A 24,528-nucleotide genomic window follows, 5' to 3' on the forward strand; every position below is an offset into this window, starting at 1 on the left:
GCATTCAGTGTCCTCTATAAGCTTTGGCATTGATTTCCCAAAAGTAATGAATGCAGCTGTGGACTCTCCCCGTTTTAAGAAGAAAAACTTAAATTGTACTTACCTCATAATTTTCTTTTCTTCTGTACGGGGAGAGTCCAAAGCTCCCCGCCCGCTTTTTTTGTGGGTGGCCTTAAATTCTTTTTTATTTGTTCTTTTTTTTTTTTTTACCCTGATATTTTTCCTACTGTCCCTTGTTCCCTTGGCAGAATGACTGGGTGATGAGGGAAGTGGGGAGGTATTTAAGCCCTTGGCTGGGGTGTCTTTGCCTCCTCCTGGTGGCCAGGTTCTGTATTTCCCAAAAGTAATGAATGCAGCTGTGGACTCTCCCCATACAGATGAAAAGAAAATTATCAGGTAAGCATAATTTAAGTTTTTTCAGTGGCAGTTGTTCATATCGGTTTGTGAGCAATAGGTACCTAGGTGTCAGTTCTGCACAAACATATACTTCCTGTCAGTTTCGTTTACAATGTAATCAGCTTTTGTATTTATAATATAGATGAGTCCTGTGTCCATTAAAGATTTATATTTGTGTATTAGGAATTCCTCCTCCAACAATCACTTGGTTGAAAGAAGAGTCTCCGGAAGATGTTCTTTGGATCAAACCAGAGACGCCTGGATACAAACTTGCAAGCTCCAACATGCATCACAGTCTGATTTTAATTGATGTTGGTCCCGAGTTGTCCGGTACTTACACCTGCATTGCAACAAACAAGATTGGCCAATCTATTTGCACAGCATCAGTGGAAGTAGTTGAAGGTAAATATTATCTGCAAAACACACTATAGTATGTTTTTTATGATCAGCTTACCTTTATTATTTATATTGTTAATGATTTTTTTTTAGATTATCAGGACTTCAAAGGGAGAATCCCTTTTAGTAAAAGCTATCACTGTTTTTAGTTTGAGCTTTAACTTTGCTTGTGCATGTGAAGCATATCTAAATATGCTTCATGCACCAGCATTTTAAACAGTTAGTCTGCTCAGTGACTAAGTTGTATCATGTAAAATGAATCCTCACAAGCACAATGCAAGGCACCAACAGCTCTCTGAGCAGAGACACTGTTTAAAATGCTGGTGAAACATAATTAGATATGCTTCACATGCACAAGCAAAGTAAAAGCTCAAACTAAAACAGTCAGTGATAGCTTTTGCTAAAAGCATTTGTGCTAGATATGTGCAATTAGTAAGCAAAAATGCTTACATTCAATAGTGAAATGCAGTGATGTAGATTTCAGTTTTAGATGGATTGTCCCTTGAAAGGGACATAATACTCATATGCTAAATCACTTGAAACTAATGCAGTATAACTGTAAAAAGCTGACAAGAAAATATCACCTGAGGATCTCTATGTAAAAAAGGAAAATATTTTACCTCACAATTTCCTCAGCTCAGCAGAGTAAGTTCTGTGTAAAAAGTTATACTCAGCTGTTGCTCAGCTGCAGGTAAAATGAAGAAATGAACAGCAGCCAATCAGCATCAACAGTGCTGAGGTCATGAACTCTTTTACTGTGATCTCATGAGATTTGACTTAACTCTCATGAGATTGTAAACTTCCTTACACTGAATAGGGAAATAAGATGAGTGTGCACGAAAGCTCGCTCCTTCCACTGTCCCGGGACAGACATACTGATTTGCTGCTTAGAAGTCCTTTACAATGGGATGTGGCTACTGAGAAACTTTTGAGGTAAAATATCTTTCTTTTTTACAAAGTGATGTTCAGGTGATATTTTCTAGTCAGCTTTTTACAGCTATGCTGCATCACTTTCAAGTTTTTAAACATTTGGGTATTATGGCCCTTTAAGTTAATCTAAATTTAGATTGCTACATTGTGTTTTTTATGGTCTTGTGTGAATGTATATTGCAATGTTGTTTTCTTTCCCTAAATTAAATATTGTGCAACACTTTAAAATGTTTATTTCTTTTCAAAATAAAAGGTGACAACATATTGTATTTTGTAGCCAAAGAAGCTGAGGTCTTCGCTGAAGCTGATAAAATTGTGAAAGAGGTTTTACACAGAGCAGCTCTCCAAGGGTATGTAATGTATGTGCATAAGGGTATGTAACGTATGTGCATAAGGGTATGTAACGTATGTGCATAAGAGTATGTAATGTATGTGCATAAGGTTATGTAACGTATGTGCATAAGGGTATGTAATCTATGTGCATAAGGATATGTAATCTATATGTATAAGGGTATGTAATCAATATGTATAAGGGTATGTAATCTATATGTATAAGGGTATGTAATCTATGTGCCAAAGGGTATGTAATCTATGTGTCAAAGTGTATGTCATGTATGTGCATAAGGGTATGTAATCTATATGTATAAGGTTTTAAAGCAAAATAAGGGGGAGTCGGGGGAGCGGAGTTATATAGTGCAGGTAATTTCTAAATATTGCTTCCCTTGAGTAAGGGTTAAAATTTGTACTATAAATTGATAAATGTAGCTTAGAATATTACCTGTCGAGGAGTCTAAACATACAGAGAATAACAACTAGCTAAACTAATTGTAAAAGGATAAACAATTAAGTATAGAAGGATTAGCTCCACGATAAGAGTATATGTTAACCCAGCAAGACTGATATCATTCATACAATAGCTTAAGCTAGGTTAAATACACTTTAACCAGAAGTATAATATATATGGTTACCAATAGAGTACTATAAATAATTTGAGTCAGCCAACAGTTTAGAATTAAAAGTAGACTAAGCCCTTACAATCCGAGGGCTAATTTACTGCTGATATTTTTATATTATACAACTGTTGAGCTGAGATAGGTAACAGTAGTTATAAAGTTTCACAAAGAACGCTTCCTCTTTTAAATTAACTTGCTTACCATGGTTTAATATAAGTTTACCGTTATAACTATTGTTACCTATCTCAGCTCAACAGTTGTATAATATAAAAATATAAGCAGTAAATTAGCCCTTGGATTGTAAGGGCCTAGAGGCCTATCTATCAAGCCGTCAACTTTCTTACATTCAACGGCACCAATACGCTCGCTTAACATCGCCTAACATTGCGGCCACGGACCTGAATACGATCTCCATATTTATTAAAAAAGCCGGCAAAAATCCGCGCACCAAGTACGGGGCGATGAGCAGCGGACTGTTGTTAACTAGCATTCATCAATCTCACTGCTATTTGGGTTTTTACCAACTTTATTTATACCCTATCACTAAACACAGCCACTATACTAAAATGTTTAACCCCTATCCCGCCACTCCCTGACCCCACTGCAACTAAATAAAAGTATTAACCCCTATTCCGCCGCTCCCGGACCCCACCGCAACTAAATAAATGTATTAACCCCTAAACCCCTGGCCTCCCACAACACTACCTCTTACTAAACCTATTAACCCCTAAACCGCCAGCCCCCCATATCGCCATAAACTAAATTAAGCTATTAACCCCTTATCCTAACAACCCGCTAACTTTACATTAAAATTACAACATCCCTATCTTATAATAAATTTAAACTTACCTGTAGAATTAAATTAAACTATATTAAACTATTCATTAACCTACCCTAACTATTATACTAAAATTACATTAAACTATATTAAACTATTAATTAACCTACCCTAACTATTATACTAAAATTACATTAAACTATATTAAACTATTAATTAACCTACCCTAACTATTATACTAAAATTACATTAAACTACCAATTAAATTAACTATATTACATATTTAAAAACCTAACCCTACTCAAATTATTTAAATCTACAATTAAAAATTACTAAATTACAAAAAAATAAACGCTAAGTTACAAAAAATAAAAAACCACAGTATCAAAAATAAAAACACTCCCGCAACAGTAAAACCCACCACCCACACAACCATTCCCCCAAATAAAAACCCTATCTAAAAAATCTAAGCTCCCCATTGCCCTGAAAAGGGCATTTGTATGGGTATTGCCCTTAAAAGGGCATTTAGCTCTTTTACTGTCCAGGCCTTACTCTAAAAATAGTTAGGCCTCATGTATTTGTGGACCCAGGACATACTTGAAAATGAGAGAAATCTCAATGTATCCTTCCTGGTAAAATATTTTATAAATAAATAAATCTATGTGTAAAAGGGTATGTCATGTACAGTATGTGCATAAGGGTATGTAATATATATCTATAAGGGTATGCAATGTATGTCTATAAGGGTATGTAATCTATGTGCATAAGGGTATGTAATCTATGTGTATAAGGGTATGTAATCTATGTGCAAAAGGGTATGTAATGTATGTGCATAAGTGTATGAAATGTATATGTATAAGGGTATGTACCATATGTGCAAAAGTGTATGTAATCTATGTGCATAAGGGTATGTAATCTATGTGCATAAAGGTATGTAATGTATGTGCATAGGGGTATGTAATCTATGTGCAAAAGGGTATGTAATGCATGTGCATAAGGGTATGTAATGTATGTGCGAAAGGGTATGTAATCTATGTGCATAAGGGAATGTAATCTATGTGCATAAGGGTATGTGTATAAGGGTATGTAACAAATGTGCAAAAGGGTATGTAACATATCTGCATAAGGGTATGTAATCTATGTGCATAAGGGTACATAATCTATGTGCATAAGAGTATGTAATCTAAGTGTATAAGGGTATGTCATCTAAGTGCATAAGGGTATGTAACCTATGTGCATAAGGGTATATAACGTATGTGCATAAGGGTATGTAATGTATGTGCATAAGGGTATGTAATATATGTGCATAAGTGTATGTAATGTATGTGCATAAGGGTATGTAATCTATGTGCATAAGGGTATGTAATCTATGTGCATAAGGGTATGTAATGTATGTGCAAAAGGGTATGTAATCTATGTGCATAAGGGAATGTAATCTATGTGCATAAGGGTATGTAATGTATATGTATAAGAGTATGTAATCTATGTGCATAAGGGTATGCAACCTATGTGCATAAGGGTATGTAACCTATGTGCATAAGGGTATGTAATCTATGTGCATAAGGGTATGTAGTTTATATGTATAAGGGCATGTAATCTATATGTATAAGGGTATGTACTCTATGTGCATAAGGGTATGTAATCTATTTGTATAAGGGTATGTAACCTATATGCAAAAGGGTATGTTACCTATGTGCATACATTTATGTAATGTATATGCATAAGGGTATGTAATGTATGTGTATAAGGGTATGTAATTTATGTGCATAAGGGCATGTAAAATCTGGATTAGGACATGTAATATCTATGGATAGGTCAGTAATTTCTATGGATTAGGGTATGCAATCTCTGTGGTTAGGGCATATAATCTCTATAGATTAAGGTATGTAATATCTATGGTTCAGTATGTGCATAAGGGTATGTAATCTATATATATAAAGGTATGCAATGTATGTGTATAAAGGTATGTAATTTATGTGCATAAGGATATGTAATCATGTGCAAAAGGGTATGTAATCTATGTGTATAAAGGTATGTAATCTAAGTGCATAAGGGTATGTAACCTATGTGCATAAGGGTATGTAACGTATGTGCATAAGGGTATGTAATGTATGTGTATAAGGGTATGTAATATATGTGCATAAGTGTATGTAATGTATGTGCATAAGGGTATGTAATCTATGTGCATAAGGGTATGTAATGTATGTGCAAAATGGTATGTAATCTATGTGCATAAGGGAATGTAATCTATGTGCATAAGGCTATGTAATGTATGTGTATAAGAGTATGTAATGTATGTGCATAAGGGTATGTAATATATCTGCATACGTGTATGTAATATATGTGCATAAGGGTATGTAATCTATGTGCATAAGGGTATGTAACCTATGTGCATAAGGGTATGTAATCTATGTGCATAAGTGTATGTAGTCTATATGTATAAGGGTATGTAATCTATATGTATAAGGGTATGTAATCTATGTGAATAAGGGTATGTAATCTATTTGTATAAGGGTATGTGAACTATGTGCAAAAGGGTATGTAATCTATGTGCATAAGGGTATGTAGTCTATATGTATAAGGGTATGTAATCTATATGTATAAGGGTATGTAATCCATGTGTATAAGGGTATGTTAACTATGTGCAAAAGGGTATGTAACCTATGTGCATAAGGTTATGTAATGTATATGCATAGGGGTATGTAATGTATGTGTATAAGGGTATGTAATTTATGTGCATAAAGGCATGTAATATCTATGGATAGGTCAGTAATTTCTATGGATTAGGGTATGCAATCTCTGTGGTTAGGGCATGTAATATCTACTGTATGGATGAGTGTGTAATTACTATCAATTAGGGTATGTAATCTCTATGGATTAAAGTATGTGACCTATATTTTTTACATTATTTAGTCTATGTGTATTAGGTTATGGGGGTTATGTGGTTTAGGGTATGTAATCTCTGTGGATTACAGTATGTACAGGGAGTGCAGAATTATTAGGCAAGTTGTATTTTTGAGGATTAATTTTATTATTGAACAACAACCATGTTCTCAATGAACCCAAAAAACTCATTAATATCAAAGCTGAATAGTTTTGGAAGTAGTTTTTAGTTTGTTTTTAGTTATAGCTATTTTAGGGGGATATCTGTGTGTGCAGGTGACTATTACTGTGCATAATTATTAGGCAACTTAACAAAAAACAAATATATACCCATTTCAATTATTTATTTTTACCAGTGAAACCAATATAACATCTCAACATTCACAAATATACATTTCTGACATTCAAAAACAAAACAAAAACAAATCAGTGACCAATATAGCCACCTTTCTTTGCAAGGACACTCAAAAGCCTGCCATCCATGGATTCTGTCAGTGTTTTGATCTGTTCACCATCAACATTGCGTGCAACAGCAACCACAGCCTCCCAGACACTGTTCAGATAGGTGTACTGTTTTCCCTCCTTGTAAATCTCACATTTGATGATGGACCACAGGTTCTCAATGGGGTTCAGATCAGGTGAACAAGGAGGCCATGTCATTAGATTTTCTTCTTTTATACCCTTTCTTGCCAGCCACGCTGTGGAGTACTTGGACACGTGTGATGGAGCATTGTCCTGCATGAAAATCATGTTTTTCTTGAAGGATGCAGACTTCTTCCTGTACCACTGCTTGAAGAAGGTGTCTTCCAGAAACTGGCAGTAGGACTGGGAGTTGAGCTTGACTCCATCCTCAACCCGAAAAGGCCCCACAAGCTCATCTTTGATGATACCAGCCCAAACCAGTACTCCACCTCCACCTTGCTGGGGTCTGAGTCGGACTGGAGCTCTCTGCCCTTTACCAATCCAGCCACGGGCCCATCCATCTGGCCCATCAAGACTCACTCTCATTTCATCAGTCCATAAAACCTTAGAAAAATCAGTCTTGAGATATTTCTTGGCCCAGTCTTGACGTTTCAGCTTGTGTGTCTTGTTCAGTGGTGGTCGTCTTTCAGCCTTTCTTACCTTGGCCATGTCTCTGAGTATTGCACACCTTGTGCTTTTGGGCACTCCAGTGATGTTACAGCTCTGAAATATGGCCAAACTGGTGGCAAGTGGCATCTTGGCAGCTGCACGCTTGACTTTTCTCAGTTCATGGGCAGTTATTTTGCGCCTTGGTTTTTCCACACGCTTCTTGCGACCCTGTTGACTATTTTGAATGAAACGCTTGATTGTTCGATGATCACGCTTCAGAAGCTTTGCAATTTTAAGAGTGCTGCATCCCTCTGCAAGATATCTCACTATTTTTGACTTTTCTGAGCCTGTCAAGTCCTTCTTTTGACCCATTTTGCCAAAATAAAGGAAGTTGCCTAATAATTATGCACACCTGATATAGGGTGTTGATGTCATTAGACCACACCCCTTCTCATTACAGAGATGCACATCACCTAATATGCTTAATTGGTAGTAGGCTTTCGAGCCTATACAGCTTGGAGTAAGACAACATGCATAAAGAGGATGATGTGGTCAAAATACTCATTTGTCTAATAATTCTGCACTCCCTGTAGTCTATGTAGATTAGGGTAGTTAATATTTGTAAGGTGCATTAACTATGTGGGTTAGGGCATGTAATCTTTTAATATTAAGGTACATTTCCTATGTTGACTTGGGTATGTAATCTATTTGGATCTCTATTTGAATCTATAATAATAATTTTAGCAACCAGAGAAATATAATAAACCTACACAAAGCATTAGTTTAACTCACAGTCACTCCTGCCTCTCACCTTTTTCAGTGGAGCTTAATCAATAAAGCTCTCTTAGCACTTCATACCTCACTGAATGGTTCCATAGACTAACATTGGTATTGCCAATAGTGGAGAATCTACAAAGACTTTTAAAGTGATGGAAAACTCGCCCCTTTTTAAAATTAGATCCAGAATGAAAGTGATATTTTAGATGGAGTTTATTTCACCAGTAGTAACGAAGATGTGCTATAACTTACTTTTAATATAGTTATGAAATTTAAATTCCCTCCGCTCTCATAATTATATTAAAAGTAAGTTATATTACATCTTCATTACAACTGGTGAATGAAACTCCATCTAAAATATCCTAACATTCCGGATCTGATTTTATAAATGGGAGAGTTTACCATCACTTTAATTAACAAGTTTAATGACAATTTGTGAAACTCAAGGTGGGACCTAGAAACATTGACCTAGATTCCATAAAACCTGTTTGAAAAACTAATTTTGTGCAGAAAAAAAAAAACCACATAAACATCTATCACGTAAACATTCTGTTCTTGGCCCACAGAAAGAGTTCCTTTGCCAAGGCAATCAGCATCACATAAACACCTTCAAAACATTACAAAACCAACTAATTTAACAAAACAAACAAAACAAACACTGCCGCTATTAAAGAGCCCACTCTAACATATGCTGAAAAGAGAAATGAATTAAAAATTAAAAATAAGATATGTTTGCCAGTTTGGATACTGCGAGACACGTCTACGTGATCAGACAAGTTACAGGGGTTACAGGAGTCTTTATGAATTCCACATGCTGACCTGCAGTGTAGGTTAAATATAGTGACCACGTCTCTAGTGCTTCTCAGGATACCCATGGAGACATCTTTTGTTCTATCCAGTGAGACTACTTTACCATTAAAAAACAGACATTTAATTATTTAACAATTACATCTACAGTAACTGTATTTTAAGTATATTTTCTATGTTACAGCTGAGTTATGGATTTCCACGTGGCTAGCGGTTCTTGTTTAAAGTTTGAGATATCATGCAATGGGCACCTCAAACAAATATGGATATTAATGGCAGCAACACCCACTAACGAATTACTGGAAAATATAGGCAAGGCGATGCCCAATTTATTTAGAACAGGATTTTCATTTACAATGAGGCCCCTTGGCAACCTCACAAACATCTATGAATCTAGTAAAACTGTAGGAGTGACCTAAAAACATTTTTACATTCCCTGCAGTGCTTGATACACTTATAATTTTTTTCCCCATACAGGTTTGAGGAAGGTCGGGAGTCAGAACTTAGGTAATGTTGCATGGGGGTAGATAATATGTGATGTTGTATTACATTAGCACGTATTTGTTATTATATACACAACAAATGTTTTGGCAAAGTATTATGAGTGCAATCTGTGGGATTCATTTGTAAAATGATGGTCATTAAAAGCAGCTTTATTGTGTGGGAATGAGAACAACTTGCATGTGAGTGTTAATAAGTCCTTGGCAGTGGTGGTTCTAGGTTAGATTAATACCCCAGAACCTCAAACATTCCAGCTGCTCTAAATTTGTAAGGTAGAGGCTTTTTTTTATTTGTACCCTGCTTGGTACAGCGCAGAAAGAAAGGATGAGGAGGGAAAAGGGGATTTAAAAATAAATGTAGAAATGAGTAGAAAAAAGATAAAGTTCCCCATCAGTACTGGTCCATCTTTGATATTTAGCTTTGGGGTCAAAATTTTGCACCCCAAATATTATGGTCTAGGACACTGGTTTTCAAACCTGTTCTCAGGCCTCCCATACAGGACACATTTTGAGAATGTCTGAACTAGAGCACAGGTGAAACAATCAGCTGATTAGTAAACATGGTTATTTACCTGCTCTCATCCAAGGTAATCCTGAAAAACCTGACCTGTTGGGGAGGCTTTCGGACAGGTTTGAAAACCAGTGGCATAGAATGAAGTCTGGTCTTTAGGACTGTGAACCACTTGAGCACTCTCTCTTTTTGGACAGTGAATAAAGGCCAGAGTTATACAATCTAAGCCTATGATTTATATATTTTTTTGGTACTTTGTTTTTTGTTTGTTTTTTCTTTAACTGATTTCTACTTCTTCTTCCAACAATACTTTATATCTCCCCATAAGTAATTAGTAGAGTGATCCTGTTGTTTACCAGCCTTGCAAGTAACAAAATAGTTTAAATATACTGATCCGCAGACCTAGATCATGGGACCAAGGAAAATGAGCAAAAATCAATAAAATGTTCCCCAGAGGATTTTAACCATTAAATCGCCAATGGTCAGTGCCGGATGCAATGTTTCAAGGGACACTAAACCCAATTTTTTTTCTTTCATGATTCACATAGAGCAGGCAATTTTAAGCAACTTTCTAATTTACTCCTATTATCAATTTTCTTTATTCTCTTGCTATCTTTATTTAAAAAGCAGGAATGTAAAGCATAGGAGCCGGCCCATTTTAGGTTCAGCACCCTGGATAGCTCTTGCTTATTGGTGACTACATTCAGCCAACCAATAAGCAAGCATAACCCAGGTTCTGAACCAAAAATGGGCTGGCTCCTAAGCTTTACATTATTTCTTTTCAAATAAAGTTAACAAGAGAATAAAATAAATGATACTAGGAGTAAATTAGAAAGTTGCTTTAAATTGCATGCTCTATCTGAATCATTAAAGAAAAATGTTGTATTTAGTATCCCTTTAAATAATGTTATATTTAGTATCCCTTTAAATAATGTTGTATTTAGTATCCCTTTAAATAATTTTGTATTTAGTATCCCTTTAAATAATGTTGTATTTAGTATCCCTTTAAATACGTGAAAAATAAAATGGAAAGGAAAGCGTCCCCCAAAACATCAGATATCAAATTTAGAAACCCAAAACTCAGACGCTACAGTACGTGAAAATATTCCAGCATGGCCCCTTGCATAAAAAGGTTGGATGCCATTGGTGTAGACCATGGGTACATTATCATTTTTGTGTGCAAGAGCCCGTGTTTAATCATTGCATGAAATTTACTTTTTTTTTTGTTTCCTCTTCGGTGGAATTAGCATCTCTGTGAAGTCTCCTGAAGTTGATGGTATGTATATTAAGTGTGATGATTAAACAAGCTATAATGAGACATATTCCCTACTAATATTATTACATACAGGAATTAATAGGTTTAAGGCACCAGTGGTACAGAACAATTAGCAAAATTGATAACAATTTTAATATATTTTATTATAAAATGGAAATAACTAATATTAACTAATCAAGTCAACAAATATGTTTTAAAAAACAGAACATTAGTATAATGCAAATCTGATTAGGTGTCATATGCAGGGCAGAAAATGAGCAACAGCTCAGAGACATAGGCAGGTACTAAAATCTGCCAAAGAAGGGAGATCACCATGATGCTGAAAAAAGGCATAAGAAAAACACTGCCCCAAAAAAGGGCAAATATACAGAATATATTTGAAGTACAATATAATACATATAACATAGTGCAAGAATATAGTCAAAGTATATATGCATGTTAAGAAAAATGTATAAGCCTTGGTAACTGGATAACAAAGTTTCTATAAACTTTTTTAAAAAATGATATACAGTATGTTATTGTTAACAGGTGAAAGAGATAAGGGATTACTTATAGTAATTGTGTTTATTGACTCTCTCATTAACACAATGTTTTTAGTTTGGTACTTAAAGGCATATTCCAGCCAAAATTGTTAACCACATGGGTGCATTTCGGTATTGAACAGAAGCAATTTTGTTATATACATGCATTAGCAAAAATGCTTCTAATAAAAGCTATAGCTGTTTCAAACGTGTATTTAAGTATGCACTGTGCACCAGCATTTTAAACACAGCACTTGCTCAGAGAGCTTAATTGCTGACATGATACAAGCCCCACTTATGATCTGAGCAGCTGTATTATTTAAAATGTGGGTATAGTGACAATATCTAGCTATGCTTCACATGCACGTGCAGATACAAATATTAACACTAAAACAGTGATAACTTTTACTAGAATAATTTTTGCCAATACATGTATATTGCAAATATGTTTCTATTCAAAGATGTAATAAATCTATGTGCATTTACATTTTGACTGGAATGTCCCTTTAATTTGTTATATATACATCAAAAGATTTTAGTCTATAGAATGTTGTACTGATAGGGCCAGATTACAAGTGGCACGCTAACGGATTTTTTTCGCTCGCACGCTAACTGCACTCAAAGTAAACTTTTAACGATGCCACTCATTATATCCTGACATGCATTAGACCAACTGCGCTAAACCCAAACGGCCAGATTACGAGTTTTGTGTTATGAGCGGCTCTGTAATAATTTGCAAGTTATTTCCACCGCTCACCTCCCTATAGCGCTGCTATTACAGGTTTGCAAAAACCTGATATTAGCAGGTAATATGGCAGCGTTGAGCTCCATACCGCACACAAATACCAGCGCTGCTTTGAGCTGCTTTTACATGCTCGTGTACGATTTTCCCATAGACATCAATGGGGAGAGCCGGCTAAAAAAAAAATTAACACCTGCAATAAAGGAGCGTAAAGCTCCGTAACGCAGCCTCATTGATTCCTTTGGGGAAAGAAAAGTTATGTTTACACCTAACATCCTAACATAAACCCCGAGTCTAAACACCCCTAATCTGTTGCCCCCGACATTACACTTATTAACCCCTAATCTGCCGCCCCCGACATTGCCGCCACCTACCTACACTTATTAACCCCTAATCTGCCGCCCCCAACGTCGCTGCCACTATACTAAAGTTATTAACCCCTAAAAATAACCCTAAGTCTAACCCTAACACCCACTAACTTTAATATAATTAAAATAAATCTAAATAAAAATTACTATCATTAACTAAATAATTCCTATTTAAAACTAAATACTTACCTGTAAAATAAACCCTAAGCTTGCTACAATGTAACTAATAGTTACATTGTAGCTAGCTTAGGTTTTATTTTTATTTCACAGACAAGTTTGTATTTATTTTAACTAGGTAGACCAGTTAGTAAATAGTTATTAACTATTTACTAGCTACCTTGTTAAAATAAATACAAATTTACCTGTAAAATAAAACCTAACCTGTCTTACACTAACACCTAATATTACACTAAAATTAAATCAATTACATTAATTAAATACAATTAACTAAATTACAAAAAAAAATAAACACTAAATTACACAAAATAAAAAAGAAATTATCAATTATTTAAACTATTTACACCTAATTTAATAGCCCTATCAAAATAAAAAAGCCCCCCCCCCAACTAAAAAAAACCCTAGCCTAAACTAAACTGCCAATAGCCCTTAAAAAGGCCTTTTGCGGGGCATTGCCCCAAAGAAATCATCTCTTTTACCTGTAAAAAAAAAATACAAACAACCCCCCAACAGTAAAACCCACCACCCACACAACCAAACCCCCTAAATAAAATCCAATCTAAAAAACCTAAGCTCCCCATTGCCTTGAAAAGGGCATATGGATTGGCATTGCCCTTAAAAGGGCATTTAACTCTTTTCCATTGCCCAAACCCTAAGCTAAAAATAAAACCCACCCAATAAACCCTTAAAAAAAAAAACTAACACTAACCCCTGAAGATGCACTTACAGTTTTTGAAGACCGGACATCCATCCTCATCAAGCCGGGAGAAGTCTTCGACCAAGCAGGCAGAAGTCCTCAACGAAGCCGGGAGAAGTCTTCAACCAAGTGGCAAGAAGCGGCAAGAAGTGGTCCAATCAGCCAATAAGATTGAGCTTGCATTCTATTGGCTGTTCCAATCAGCCAATAGAATGCGAGCTCAATCCTATTGGCTGATTGGATCAGCCAATAGGATTGAAGCTCAATCCTATTGGCTGATTGCATCAGCTAATAGGATTTTTTCAACTTTAATTCCGATTTGCTGATAGAATTCTATCAGCCAATCGGAATTCAAGGGACACCATCTATGATGACGTCCCTTAAAGGAACCTTCATTCTTCAGTAGCCGTTGACAGAAGAGGATGCTCCATGCCGGATGTCTTGAAGATGGAGCCGCTACGTGTTGGAAGGATGAAGATAGAAGATGCCTTCTGGATGAAGACTTCTGCCTGCCTGGAGGACCACTTCTTGCCGCTTGGATGAAGACTTCTCCCGGCTTCGTTGAGGACTTCTGCCCGCTTGGATGAAGACTTCTCCTGGCTTGATGAGGATGGATGTCCGGTCTTCAAAAACTGTAAGTGGATCTTCGGGGGTTAGTGTTAGGTTTTTTTAAGGGTTTATTGGGTGGGTTTTATTTTTAGCTTAGGGTTTGGGCAATGGAAAATAGCTAAATGCCCTTTTAAGGGCAATGCCCATCCAAATGCCCTTTTCAGGGCAATGTGGAGCTTAGGTTTTTTAGATTCGATTTTATTTGGGGGGTTTTGTTGTGTGGGTGGTGGGTTTTACTGTTGGGGGTTGTTTGTATTTTTTTTACAGGTAAAAGAGATGATTTCTTTGGGGCAATGCCCCGCAAAAGGCCTTTTTAAGGGCTATTGGCAGTTTAGTTTAGGCTTGGTTTTTTTTTTTTGGGGGGGGGGGCTTTATTATTTTGATAGGGCTATTAGATTAGGTGTAATTAGTTTAAATATTTGATAATTTCTTTTTTATTTTGTGTAATTTAGTGTTTATTTTTTTGTTATTTAGTTAATTGTATTTAATTAATGTAATTGATTTAATTGTAGTGTAATATTAGGTGTTAGTGTAAGACAGGTTAGGTTTTATTTTACAGGTAAATTTGTATTTATTTAACTAGGTAGCTAGTAAATAGTTAACTGTTTACTAACTAGTCTACTTAGTTAAAATAAATACAAACTAGCCTGTAAAATAAAAATAAATCCTAAGCTACATACAATGTAACTATTAGTTATATTGTAGCTAGCTTAGGGTTTATTTTACAGGTAAGTATTTAGTTTTAAATAGGAATTAATTAGTTAATGATAGTAATTTTTATTTAGATTTATTTTAATTGTATTAAAGTTATTGGGTGTTAGACTTAGGGTTAGGTTTAGGGGTTAATAACTTTAGTATAGTTGCGGCGGTGACGTTGGGGGCAGCAGATTAGGGGTTAATAATATTTAACTAGTGTTTGCGGTGCAGGAGTGCGGCGGTTTAGGGGTTAATATGTTTATTATAGTGGCGGCGATGTCCGGAGAGGCAGATTAGGGGTTAATAATTTTATTTTAGTGTTTGTGATACGGGAGGGCCTCTGCTTAGGGGTTAATAGGTAGTTTATGGGTGTACTTTTTAGGTTTAGTCAAATCTCCTTTAAAGGGACATGGAACCCAACATTTTTCTTTCATGATTTAAATAGAACATAAAAAAAAACATTTTTCCAGTTAACTATCATGATATTTGCTCCATTTTCTTGGTATCATTTGTTGAAGGAGCAGAAATGTACTACTGGTTTCTAACTGAACACATGGGTGATCCAATGACAATCGGTAGATATATGCAGCCACCAATCAGCAGCTAGAACCTAGGTTCTTTGCTGCTCCTGAGTTTACCTAGATAAACCCTTCAACAAAGGATAACAAGAGAAGGAAGCAAATTAAATAATAGAAGTAAATTGGAAAGTTGTTTAAAATTGTATGCTCTGTCTGGATCACAAATGTCTAATTATGACGTTACTGTCCCTTTAATTTATTTATTTTTATTAATTTCTGATTTTAAAGAGTTTAAACCTTTTGCAGTTCTGCTTGATAATAAGAAAATCCTGTTCTAGTTTAGTCTGTTTTTGTCCTCTCAAGTTCAAGAATTAAAACAAATAATTGTATTGATCCCACAGGTGAGGCTGGGCAGATATCTAAACCTCAAATTTCAATGACTGATGTTGGCACAGAGGAATTCTTCCAGAAGCTGACATCCCGCATAACAGAAATGGTATCTGCCAAAATTACACAAGGTAAATATAAAAATAATGTTTTTTATATGAGGCTTAGGTGGATATTGGTTTGTTGTAACCCAAGAATATTTTACCACTATGGACTTCAGACTAAAATAGATCGTAATTTACAAAGTTCTAAGGGAGAAAAATATAATACAATATTAAGGCATTGAAATGGAACAAGGTCAATTTATTTATGTTTAATGTAATTATTATCCATTAAGGACTGTATTGCAAACTTCTGTATATACAATGACTGTTTTACCAGCATTTATACATTTTTAATTTTAAAAATGTGCAGGTCTTTGCTATTTCAGAGCAGTTCAGGGATACAACCCATTGGTGAAATTGATATCCATTGTCTGCTTTCCTCTGGCCAGTCACAAGCTGCTCAAAAGTGACATTTAGCATTGCCCTATACACAGGCAATTACTGAAATGGAAATTCAGTTTACAATGGTATAGTATTGCTGTTGCAAGCAATATCAATATTAAATGTATGTTGCAATGTTTTTTGTTTTTACTATGCATCATTAAAGGGACAATACTCATATGCTAAATCACTTGAAAGTGATACAGCATAACTGTTAAAAGCTGACAAGAAAATGTCACCTGAGCATCTCTATGTAAAAGGAAGATATTTTACCTCAAAAGCTCTTCAGCTCACCAGAGTAAATGCTGTGTAAACAGTTACAGTTCATCTTCTGTCCAGCTGCAAGCAATATCAATATTAAATGTATGTTGCAATGTTTTTTGTTTTTACTATGCATCATTAAAGGGACAATACTCATATGCTAAATCACTTGAAAGTGATACAGCATAACTGTTAAAAGCTGACAAGAAAATGTCACCTGAGCATCTCTATGTAAAAGGAAGATATTTTACCTCAAAAGCTCTTCAGCTCACCAGAGTAAATGCTGTGTAAACAGTTACAGTTCATCTTCTGTCCAGCTGCAAGTTGAAAAAAAAATTGCCAATCAGCATCAGGGGGTCGATCCGATAAAAATCGTCGCCCGCAAAAGCCGGCGACGCCAATATTTACGCTGGTTTGGTATCACATATACGGTGTAACCTAGAAGTTACGCGCGTATATTTCTGCCGTCGCCTGTAGTTTTTTGGGCCATAGGCAGGTATACCAAACCAGCGCAGTTTGGTATCCAATATGCAGCGTAAGGACTTACGTGGCGAAAATGGAGAAATCTTACTCCATTTTCACCTCGCCACAAAAAGCAGCCGTAAGAAGCCTTACGCTGACTATTGGAGCCCCGTAACTACCTAAACTAACTAGAAAATAAACCTAACACCTAACGCATGCGCAATGTCTATCTACCTGTCACCCGCGATCTGCTAAATAAAACCTAACGCATGCGCAATGTCTATCTACCTGTCAACCGTGATCCCCCCCCCCCCAGAAATCCCTAATAAAGTTATTAACCCCTAAACCGCCGCTCCCGGACCCCGCCGCCATCTACATAAACTAACCCCCTACTGTGAGCCCCTAAAACCGCCGCCATCTACCTTATCTATTGCCTAATGTGAACCCCTAAAACCGCCGCCATCTACCTTATCTATCCCCTAATGTGAACCCCTTACACCGCTGTCATCTACCTTATCTATCCCCTAATCTGACCCCTTACACCGCCGCCATCTATATAAAAATTATTAACCCCTAATCTAATCCCCCTATACCGCCGCCAGCTATATTAATAGTATTAACCCCTAATGTAAGCCCCTTACACCGCCGCCATCTCTATTAAATGATTAACCCCTAATTTAATCTACCTACCACGCCGCCAGCTATGTTATCTATATTAACCCTAAGTATATTATAGTTAATATAGTTATTACATTATATATATTAACTATATTAACCCTAATTATATTAGGGTTAATATAGTTAATATAGTTACTATAGTATTTATATTAACTATATTAACTCTATCTAACCCTAACACCCCTAACTAAATTTTTATTAAATTAATCTAATTCATTTTATAAACTAAATAATTCCTATTTAAATCTAAATACTTACCTATAAAATAAACCCTAAGATAGCTACAATATAATTAATAATTACATTGTAGCTATGTTAGGGTTAATATTTATTTTACAGGTAAATTGTTAATTATTTTAACTAGGTATAATAGCTATTAAATAGTTATTAACTAATTAATATCTACCTAATTAAAATAATTACCTAATTACCTGTAAAATAAATCCTAACCTAAGTTACAAATACACCTACACTATCAATAAATTAAAGGGACAGTAAACCTTAAAAATAATGTTATATAATTCTGCACATAGTGCAGAATTATATAACATTATTTAGGTGCTATAGCCATAAAAGCATTTTTTCCTTTTATATTTTGCTAAAATACGGCGCTTTTACAGACCCGCTCTCTGCTCTCTGCTGAGCGGGTCTGTAATATTCAGTCAGCGCATCGGGCCAGCTGTATAGTCACAGCCTGGCCTGACCGCGCCATAAGACTAAGTGCAGCTCGCTCCTGTCACAGGAAAAAATGCTTTTATGGCTATAGCACCTAAATTATGTTATATAATTCTGCACTATGTGCAGAATTATATAACATTATTTTTAAGGTTTACTGTCCCTTTAACTAAATTACAAATATCTATCTAAAAATACAATTAAATTAACTAAACTAAATTACAAAAAAAAACAAACACTAAATTACAAAAAATAAAAAAAAGATTACAAGATTTTTAAGCTAATTACACCTATTCTAAGCCCCCTAATAAAATAATAAAGCCCCCCAAAATAAAAAAAATTCCCTGCCCTATTCTAAATTAAATAAAGTTCAAAGCTCTTTACCTTACCAGCCCTTAAAAGGGCCTTTTGTGGGGCATGCCCCAAAGAATTCAGCTCTTTTGCATTTAAAAACATATACAATACCCCCCCCCATTACAACCCACCACCCACATACCCCTATTCTAAACCCACCCAAACCCCTTAAAAAAGCCTAACACTACCCCCCTGAAGATCTCCCTTCCTTGTCTTCACCACACCGGGCCGAACTCCTCATCCGATCCGGGCGATGTCTTGCTCCAAGCGGCAAAGAAGAATTCTTCCTCCGGCGATGTCTTCCTCCAAGCGGCAAAGAAGAATTCTTCCTCCCGGCGACGTCTTCCTCCAAGCGGCAGCAAAGTCTTCTTCCTTCCGGCAGCATCTTCCATGAAGCGGCATCTTCAATCTTCTTTCTTCGCTGATTGGTTCAGCCAATCGGATTGAACTTGAATCTGATTGGCTGATTCAATCAGCCAATCAGATTTTTCTACCTTAATTCCGATTGGCTGATAGATTCCTATTAGCCAATCGGAATTCGGCGGACGCCATCTTGGATGACGTCATTTAAAGGTACCTCATTCGCCATTCAGCCGTCGGCCGGGATGGATGCTCCGCTGCGGCGGAGCAAAGAAAGAAGATTGAAGATGCCGCTTCATGGAAGATGCTGCCGGAAGGAAGAAGACTTTGCTGCTGCTTGGAGGAAGACGTCGCCGGGAGGAAGAATTCTTCTTTGCCGCTTGGAGGAAGACATCGCCGGAGGAAGAATTCTTCTTTGCCGCTTGGAGCAAGACATCGCCCGGATTGGATGAGGAGTTCGGCCCGGTGTGGTGAAGACAAGGTAGGGAGATCTTCAGGGGGGTAGTGTTAGGCTTTTTTAAGGGGGGTTTGGGTGTGTTTAGAATAGGGGTATGTGGGTGGTGGGTTGTAATGGGGGGGGGGGGTATTGTATATGTTTTTAAAAGCAAAAGAGCTGAATTCTTTGGGGCATGCCCCACAAAAGGCCCTTTTAAAAGCTGGTAAGGTAAAGAGCTTTGAACTTTATTTAATTTAGAATAGGGCAGGGAATTTTTTTTATTTTGGGGGGCTTTATTATTTTATTAGGGGGCTTAGAATAGGTGTAATTAGCTTAAAAATCTTGTAATCTTTTTTTATTTTTTGTAATTTAGTGTTTGTTTGTTTTTGTAATTTAGTTTAGTTAATTTAATTGTATTTTTAGATAGATATTTGTAATTTAGTTAATTTATTGATAGTGTAGGTGTATTTGTAACTTAGGTTAGGATTTATTTTACAGGTAATTAGGTAATTATTTTAACTAGGTAGATATGAATTAGTTAATAACTATTTAATAGCTATTATACCTAGTTAAAATAATTAACAATTAACCTGTAAAATAAATATTAACCCTAACATAGCTACAATGTAATTATTAATTATATTGTAGCTAACTTAGGGTTTATTTTATAGGTAAGTATTTAGATTTAAATAGGAATATTTTAGTTTATAAAATTAATTAGATTAATTTAATAAAAATTTAGTTAGGGGTGTTAGGGTTAGATAGAGTTAATATAGTTAATATAAATACTATAGTAACTATATTAACTATATTAACCCTAATATAATTAGGGTTAATATAGTTAATATATATAATGTAATACCTATATTAACTATAAAATACTTAGGGTTAAATATAGATAACATAGCTGGCGGCGGGGTAGGTAGATTAAATTAGGGGTTAATCATTTTAATAGAGATGGCGGCGGTGTAAGGGGCTTACATTAGGGGTTAATAATTTTAATATAGATGGCGGCGGTGTTAGGGGCTCACTTTAGGGGGTTATAGATTTAATATAGCTGGCGGCGGGGTACGGGAGCGGCGGTTTAGGGGTTAATAACTTTATTAGGTTGCGGCAGGGTACGGGAGCGGCGGTTTAGGGGTTAATAACTTTTTTTATTGTTAGGCTAGTGAGGGGGGATAGCGGATAGAGGGTTAGTCATGTCGGGCTATGTTTAGGAGGCGTGTTAGACAGTGCGGGTGATTTAGACTTTAGTCAGGTTTTGTAGGCGCCGGCAGTTTCTAACGTGGCGCAAGTCACTGGCGACTCCAAAAATCTGTACTTACGCAGATTTCTGGACATCGCTACTTTGTGAGACTTGCGCCACTTTAGCAAGTGACGACGCCGCATATTGGATGGCTCGAGTTGAGAGCTGAAACTGCGGGCGACGCGGGTTCCCTCGCTTGCGCCGCAAACTGTGATCTATATCGGATCGCGCCCCAGCAGTGCTGAGGTCATGCTTTGCTTTTGCTGTGATCTCATGAGATTTGATAGAATTTACTTAATCTGAATAAGAAAATAACATGACTGTGCCCTCACATGCCAGATGCACACTCCCTATCAAGTCCTGGGACAAACATCCTGACGGGCTACCTTGAGGTAAAATATCTTCCTTTTTTACATAGAGATATTTTCTTGTCAGCTTTTTACAGCTATGCTGCTTCACTTTTAAGTGCTTCAACATTTGGATATCATGTCCCTTTAAGCATGTTATGGGAGATTCAAGTTTCTGTTTAATAACCCTTTAAGTGAGATATCAGCCATACCAGACAAAGGGTGAGTAACTCATTCAAGAAATGCAGAATTACTCCACACAAAAAAAACCTTAGAGTTATTCATCATTATAAATACCTTTGGTGGATGTCATGCTTTATTTAGTTACATCTGTATGCAATGACTGATGCAAGAACTGACCCAATATAGAGCTCCCTGATCAGACTTACATTTGTATACTACTTTGATTCTTAACATCACACTAACTTCATTTCTGAAGTGTTTTTATTTGATCTTCAGTGGCAGCTGTTACAAACTGTTTTGAATTATAAGTAATTCTAAAGGAAAACTGCAATAAATGTTGAACTGAGTAGAATATTAAATAGTATGAAATTTACACTGATTCATTCTATGTAGGCTGAAGTATAAATAGAACTGCATTTATTATTAGTATTCAGGATTTATTAGACAGAATACACCATGATAAATACCCTGATGTATTTTAAACTCAGATGCTAAACTTGTCAGGTGGTGATTGTAGAATATATAAAGCTTTGCACGTAATATGATCTGGTGAATTTATGATTTATGACAAGGATGTTACATCTTCCTATTAAAGCATTAAAAGAACGTAAATTCATATTTATAGTAGCTCATATTTGTGACCCAAGTGTTCCAGAGCGCAACCTGGACTCAGGGTAGTAATTTGTCACAATCAGGATAAGGTTAAAAAATATATATGCGTACTGGATATATTATAATCAACGGCACATACATAACAGAAATGACTTAAATGAATTAAAATATACGTGACGTGGGCCTCAACCAATAGAACGGTTAGTCCTACTGTTACAACAACAATTTAAACATAACCATAAAAAAACGAAGACAGAAAAAAAGGCAGTGAAAGGGAAATGTAACACAACTTTTTCTTTCATGATATAGATACTGTAAAAAAACATCAGAATAGTTTTTATCATCAAATTTATTTAGTTCTCTTGGTATCCCTCGCACTCGATCGGGTTGATTTCTTCATAACTGCTGTTTCTGGCGAGCCTGCAGACTCGCCAGAAACACGGGGCATCAAGCTCCATTCGGAGCTTGATAGATAGGCCCCAATGAGAACACAGCAAACTTGATATTTGAAGTAAACTGGAAACCTTTTTTTATTTAATTGTATGCTATGGGGGGTAGTTATCAACGTGTCAACTTTCCTGCCTTCGCCGGTTCAATACGCCCGCCTAAGCTCGCCTACCTTCGCCGCCGCGGACCTGAAAAAATTTGCCTAAGTTATCATCAAATCTGTCAAAAAGCCGCGCACCAAGTACGGGGCGATGAGCAGCGGACTGTGATAGTTATCACTCATCCGATCTCGCTGCTCTTCGGCTTTTTGACAGCTTTATTGCTAGTTTGTCACTAAGCACCCACACTAAACTACACTGTTCTACACCCTATACCGGCGCCCCCGGAGCCCCCCGCAACTCAATAAAGTTACTAACCCCTAAACCGCCGCTACTAGACCCCGCCGCAACTCTTAGAAATGTATTAACCCCTAAACCGCCGCTCCCGGACACCGCCGCAACCTACATTATACCTAGTAACCCCTATCCTGCCCCCCCTATACCGCCGCCCTCTATAATATAGTTATTAACCCCTATCCTGCTGATCCCGCACCTCGCCGCAACTAAATAAATAGTTTAACCCCTAAACTGCCGCTCCCGGACTGCGCCGCAACTAAATAAATAGTTTAACCCCTAAACCGCCGCTCCCGGACCCCGAGCAACCTATATTAAATTTATTAACCCCTAATCTGCACCCCCTACACCGTCGCCACCTATAATAAATTTATTAACCCCTATACTGCCCCCACTACACCGCCGCCAATGTAATAAATTTATTAACCCCTAAACCTAAGTCTAACACTAACCCTAACACCCCCCTAACTTAAATATTAATTAAATAAATCTAAATAATATTTATATTATTAAATAAATGAATCCTATTTAAAACTAAATATTTACCTTTAAAATAAACCCTAATATAGCTACAATATAAATAATAATTATATTGTAGCTATCTTAGGATTTATTTTTATTTTATAGGTAACTTTTAATTTATTTTAACTAGGTACAATAGCTATTAAATAGTTATTAACTATTTAATAGCTACCTAGCTAAAATAATGAGAAATTTACCTGTAAAATAAAAACTAACCTAAGTTACAATTACACCTAACACTACACTATCATTAAATAAATTATTCCTATTTAAAACTAAATACTTACCTGTAAAATAAACCCTAAGATAGCTACAATGTAATTAATAATTACGTCGTAGCTATTTTAGGATTTATATTTATTTTACAGGTAACTTTGTATTTATTTTAGCTAGTTAGAATAGTTATTAAATAGTTATTAACTATTTAATAACTACCTAGCTAAAAGAAATACAAAATAACCTGTAAAATAAATCCTAACCTAAGTTACAATTAAACCTAACACTACACTATCATTACATTAATTAAATAAATTAACTACAAATAACTACAATTAAATACAATTACATAAACTAACTAAAGTACAAAAAATAAAAAAGCTAAGTTACAAAAAATAAAAAAAATAAGTTACAAACATTTAAAAAATATTACAACAATTTTAAACTAATTACACCTAATCTAAGCCCCCTAATAAAATAACAAAGCCCCCCAAAATAAAAAAATTCCCTACCCTATTCTTCATTAAAAAAGTTCAAAGCTCTTTTACCTTACCAGCCCTTAAAAGGGCCTTTTGTGGGGCATGCCCCAAAGAAAACTGCTCTTTTGCCTGTAAAAGAAAAATACAACCCCCCCCCCAACATTAAAACCCACATACCCCTAATCTAACCCAAACCCCCCTTAAAATAGCCTAACACTAATCCCCTGAAGACCATCCTACCTTGAGTCGTCTTCACTCAGCCGAGCCACCGATGGAACTGAAGAGGAGATCCGGAGCGGCAGAAGTGATCCTCCAGGCGGCGCTGAAGAAGTCTTCCATCCGGGCGATGTCATCTTCCAAGCGGCGCTGAAGAAGTCTTC

At 36.0% G+C, this 24,528-nt stretch overlaps 1 protein-coding gene across 1 annotated transcript in view; it reads left to right on the forward strand.

Moving 5' to 3' along the window:
* OBSCN (obscurin, cytoskeletal calmodulin and titin-interacting RhoGEF) overlaps positions 1 to 24,528 on the forward strand; it is a 937,038-nt gene that overhangs the window by 471,078 nt on the left and 441,432 nt on the right. The window contains 5 exon segments of the mRNA XM_053713767.1: positions 580 to 798; positions 2,000 to 2,072; positions 9,469 to 9,498; positions 11,250 to 11,278; positions 16,008 to 16,124. Coding sequence (XP_053569742.1) covers positions 580 to 798; positions 2,000 to 2,072; positions 9,469 to 9,498; positions 11,250 to 11,278; positions 16,008 to 16,124 — 468 coding nt within the window.

This window comes from Bombina bombina, chromosome 5, assembly GCF_027579735.1.
Source record: "Bombina bombina isolate aBomBom1 chromosome 5, aBomBom1.pri, whole genome shotgun sequence".
In the NCBI taxonomy this organism is placed as follows: Eukaryota; Metazoa; Chordata; class Amphibia; order Anura; family Bombinatoridae; genus Bombina; species Bombina bombina.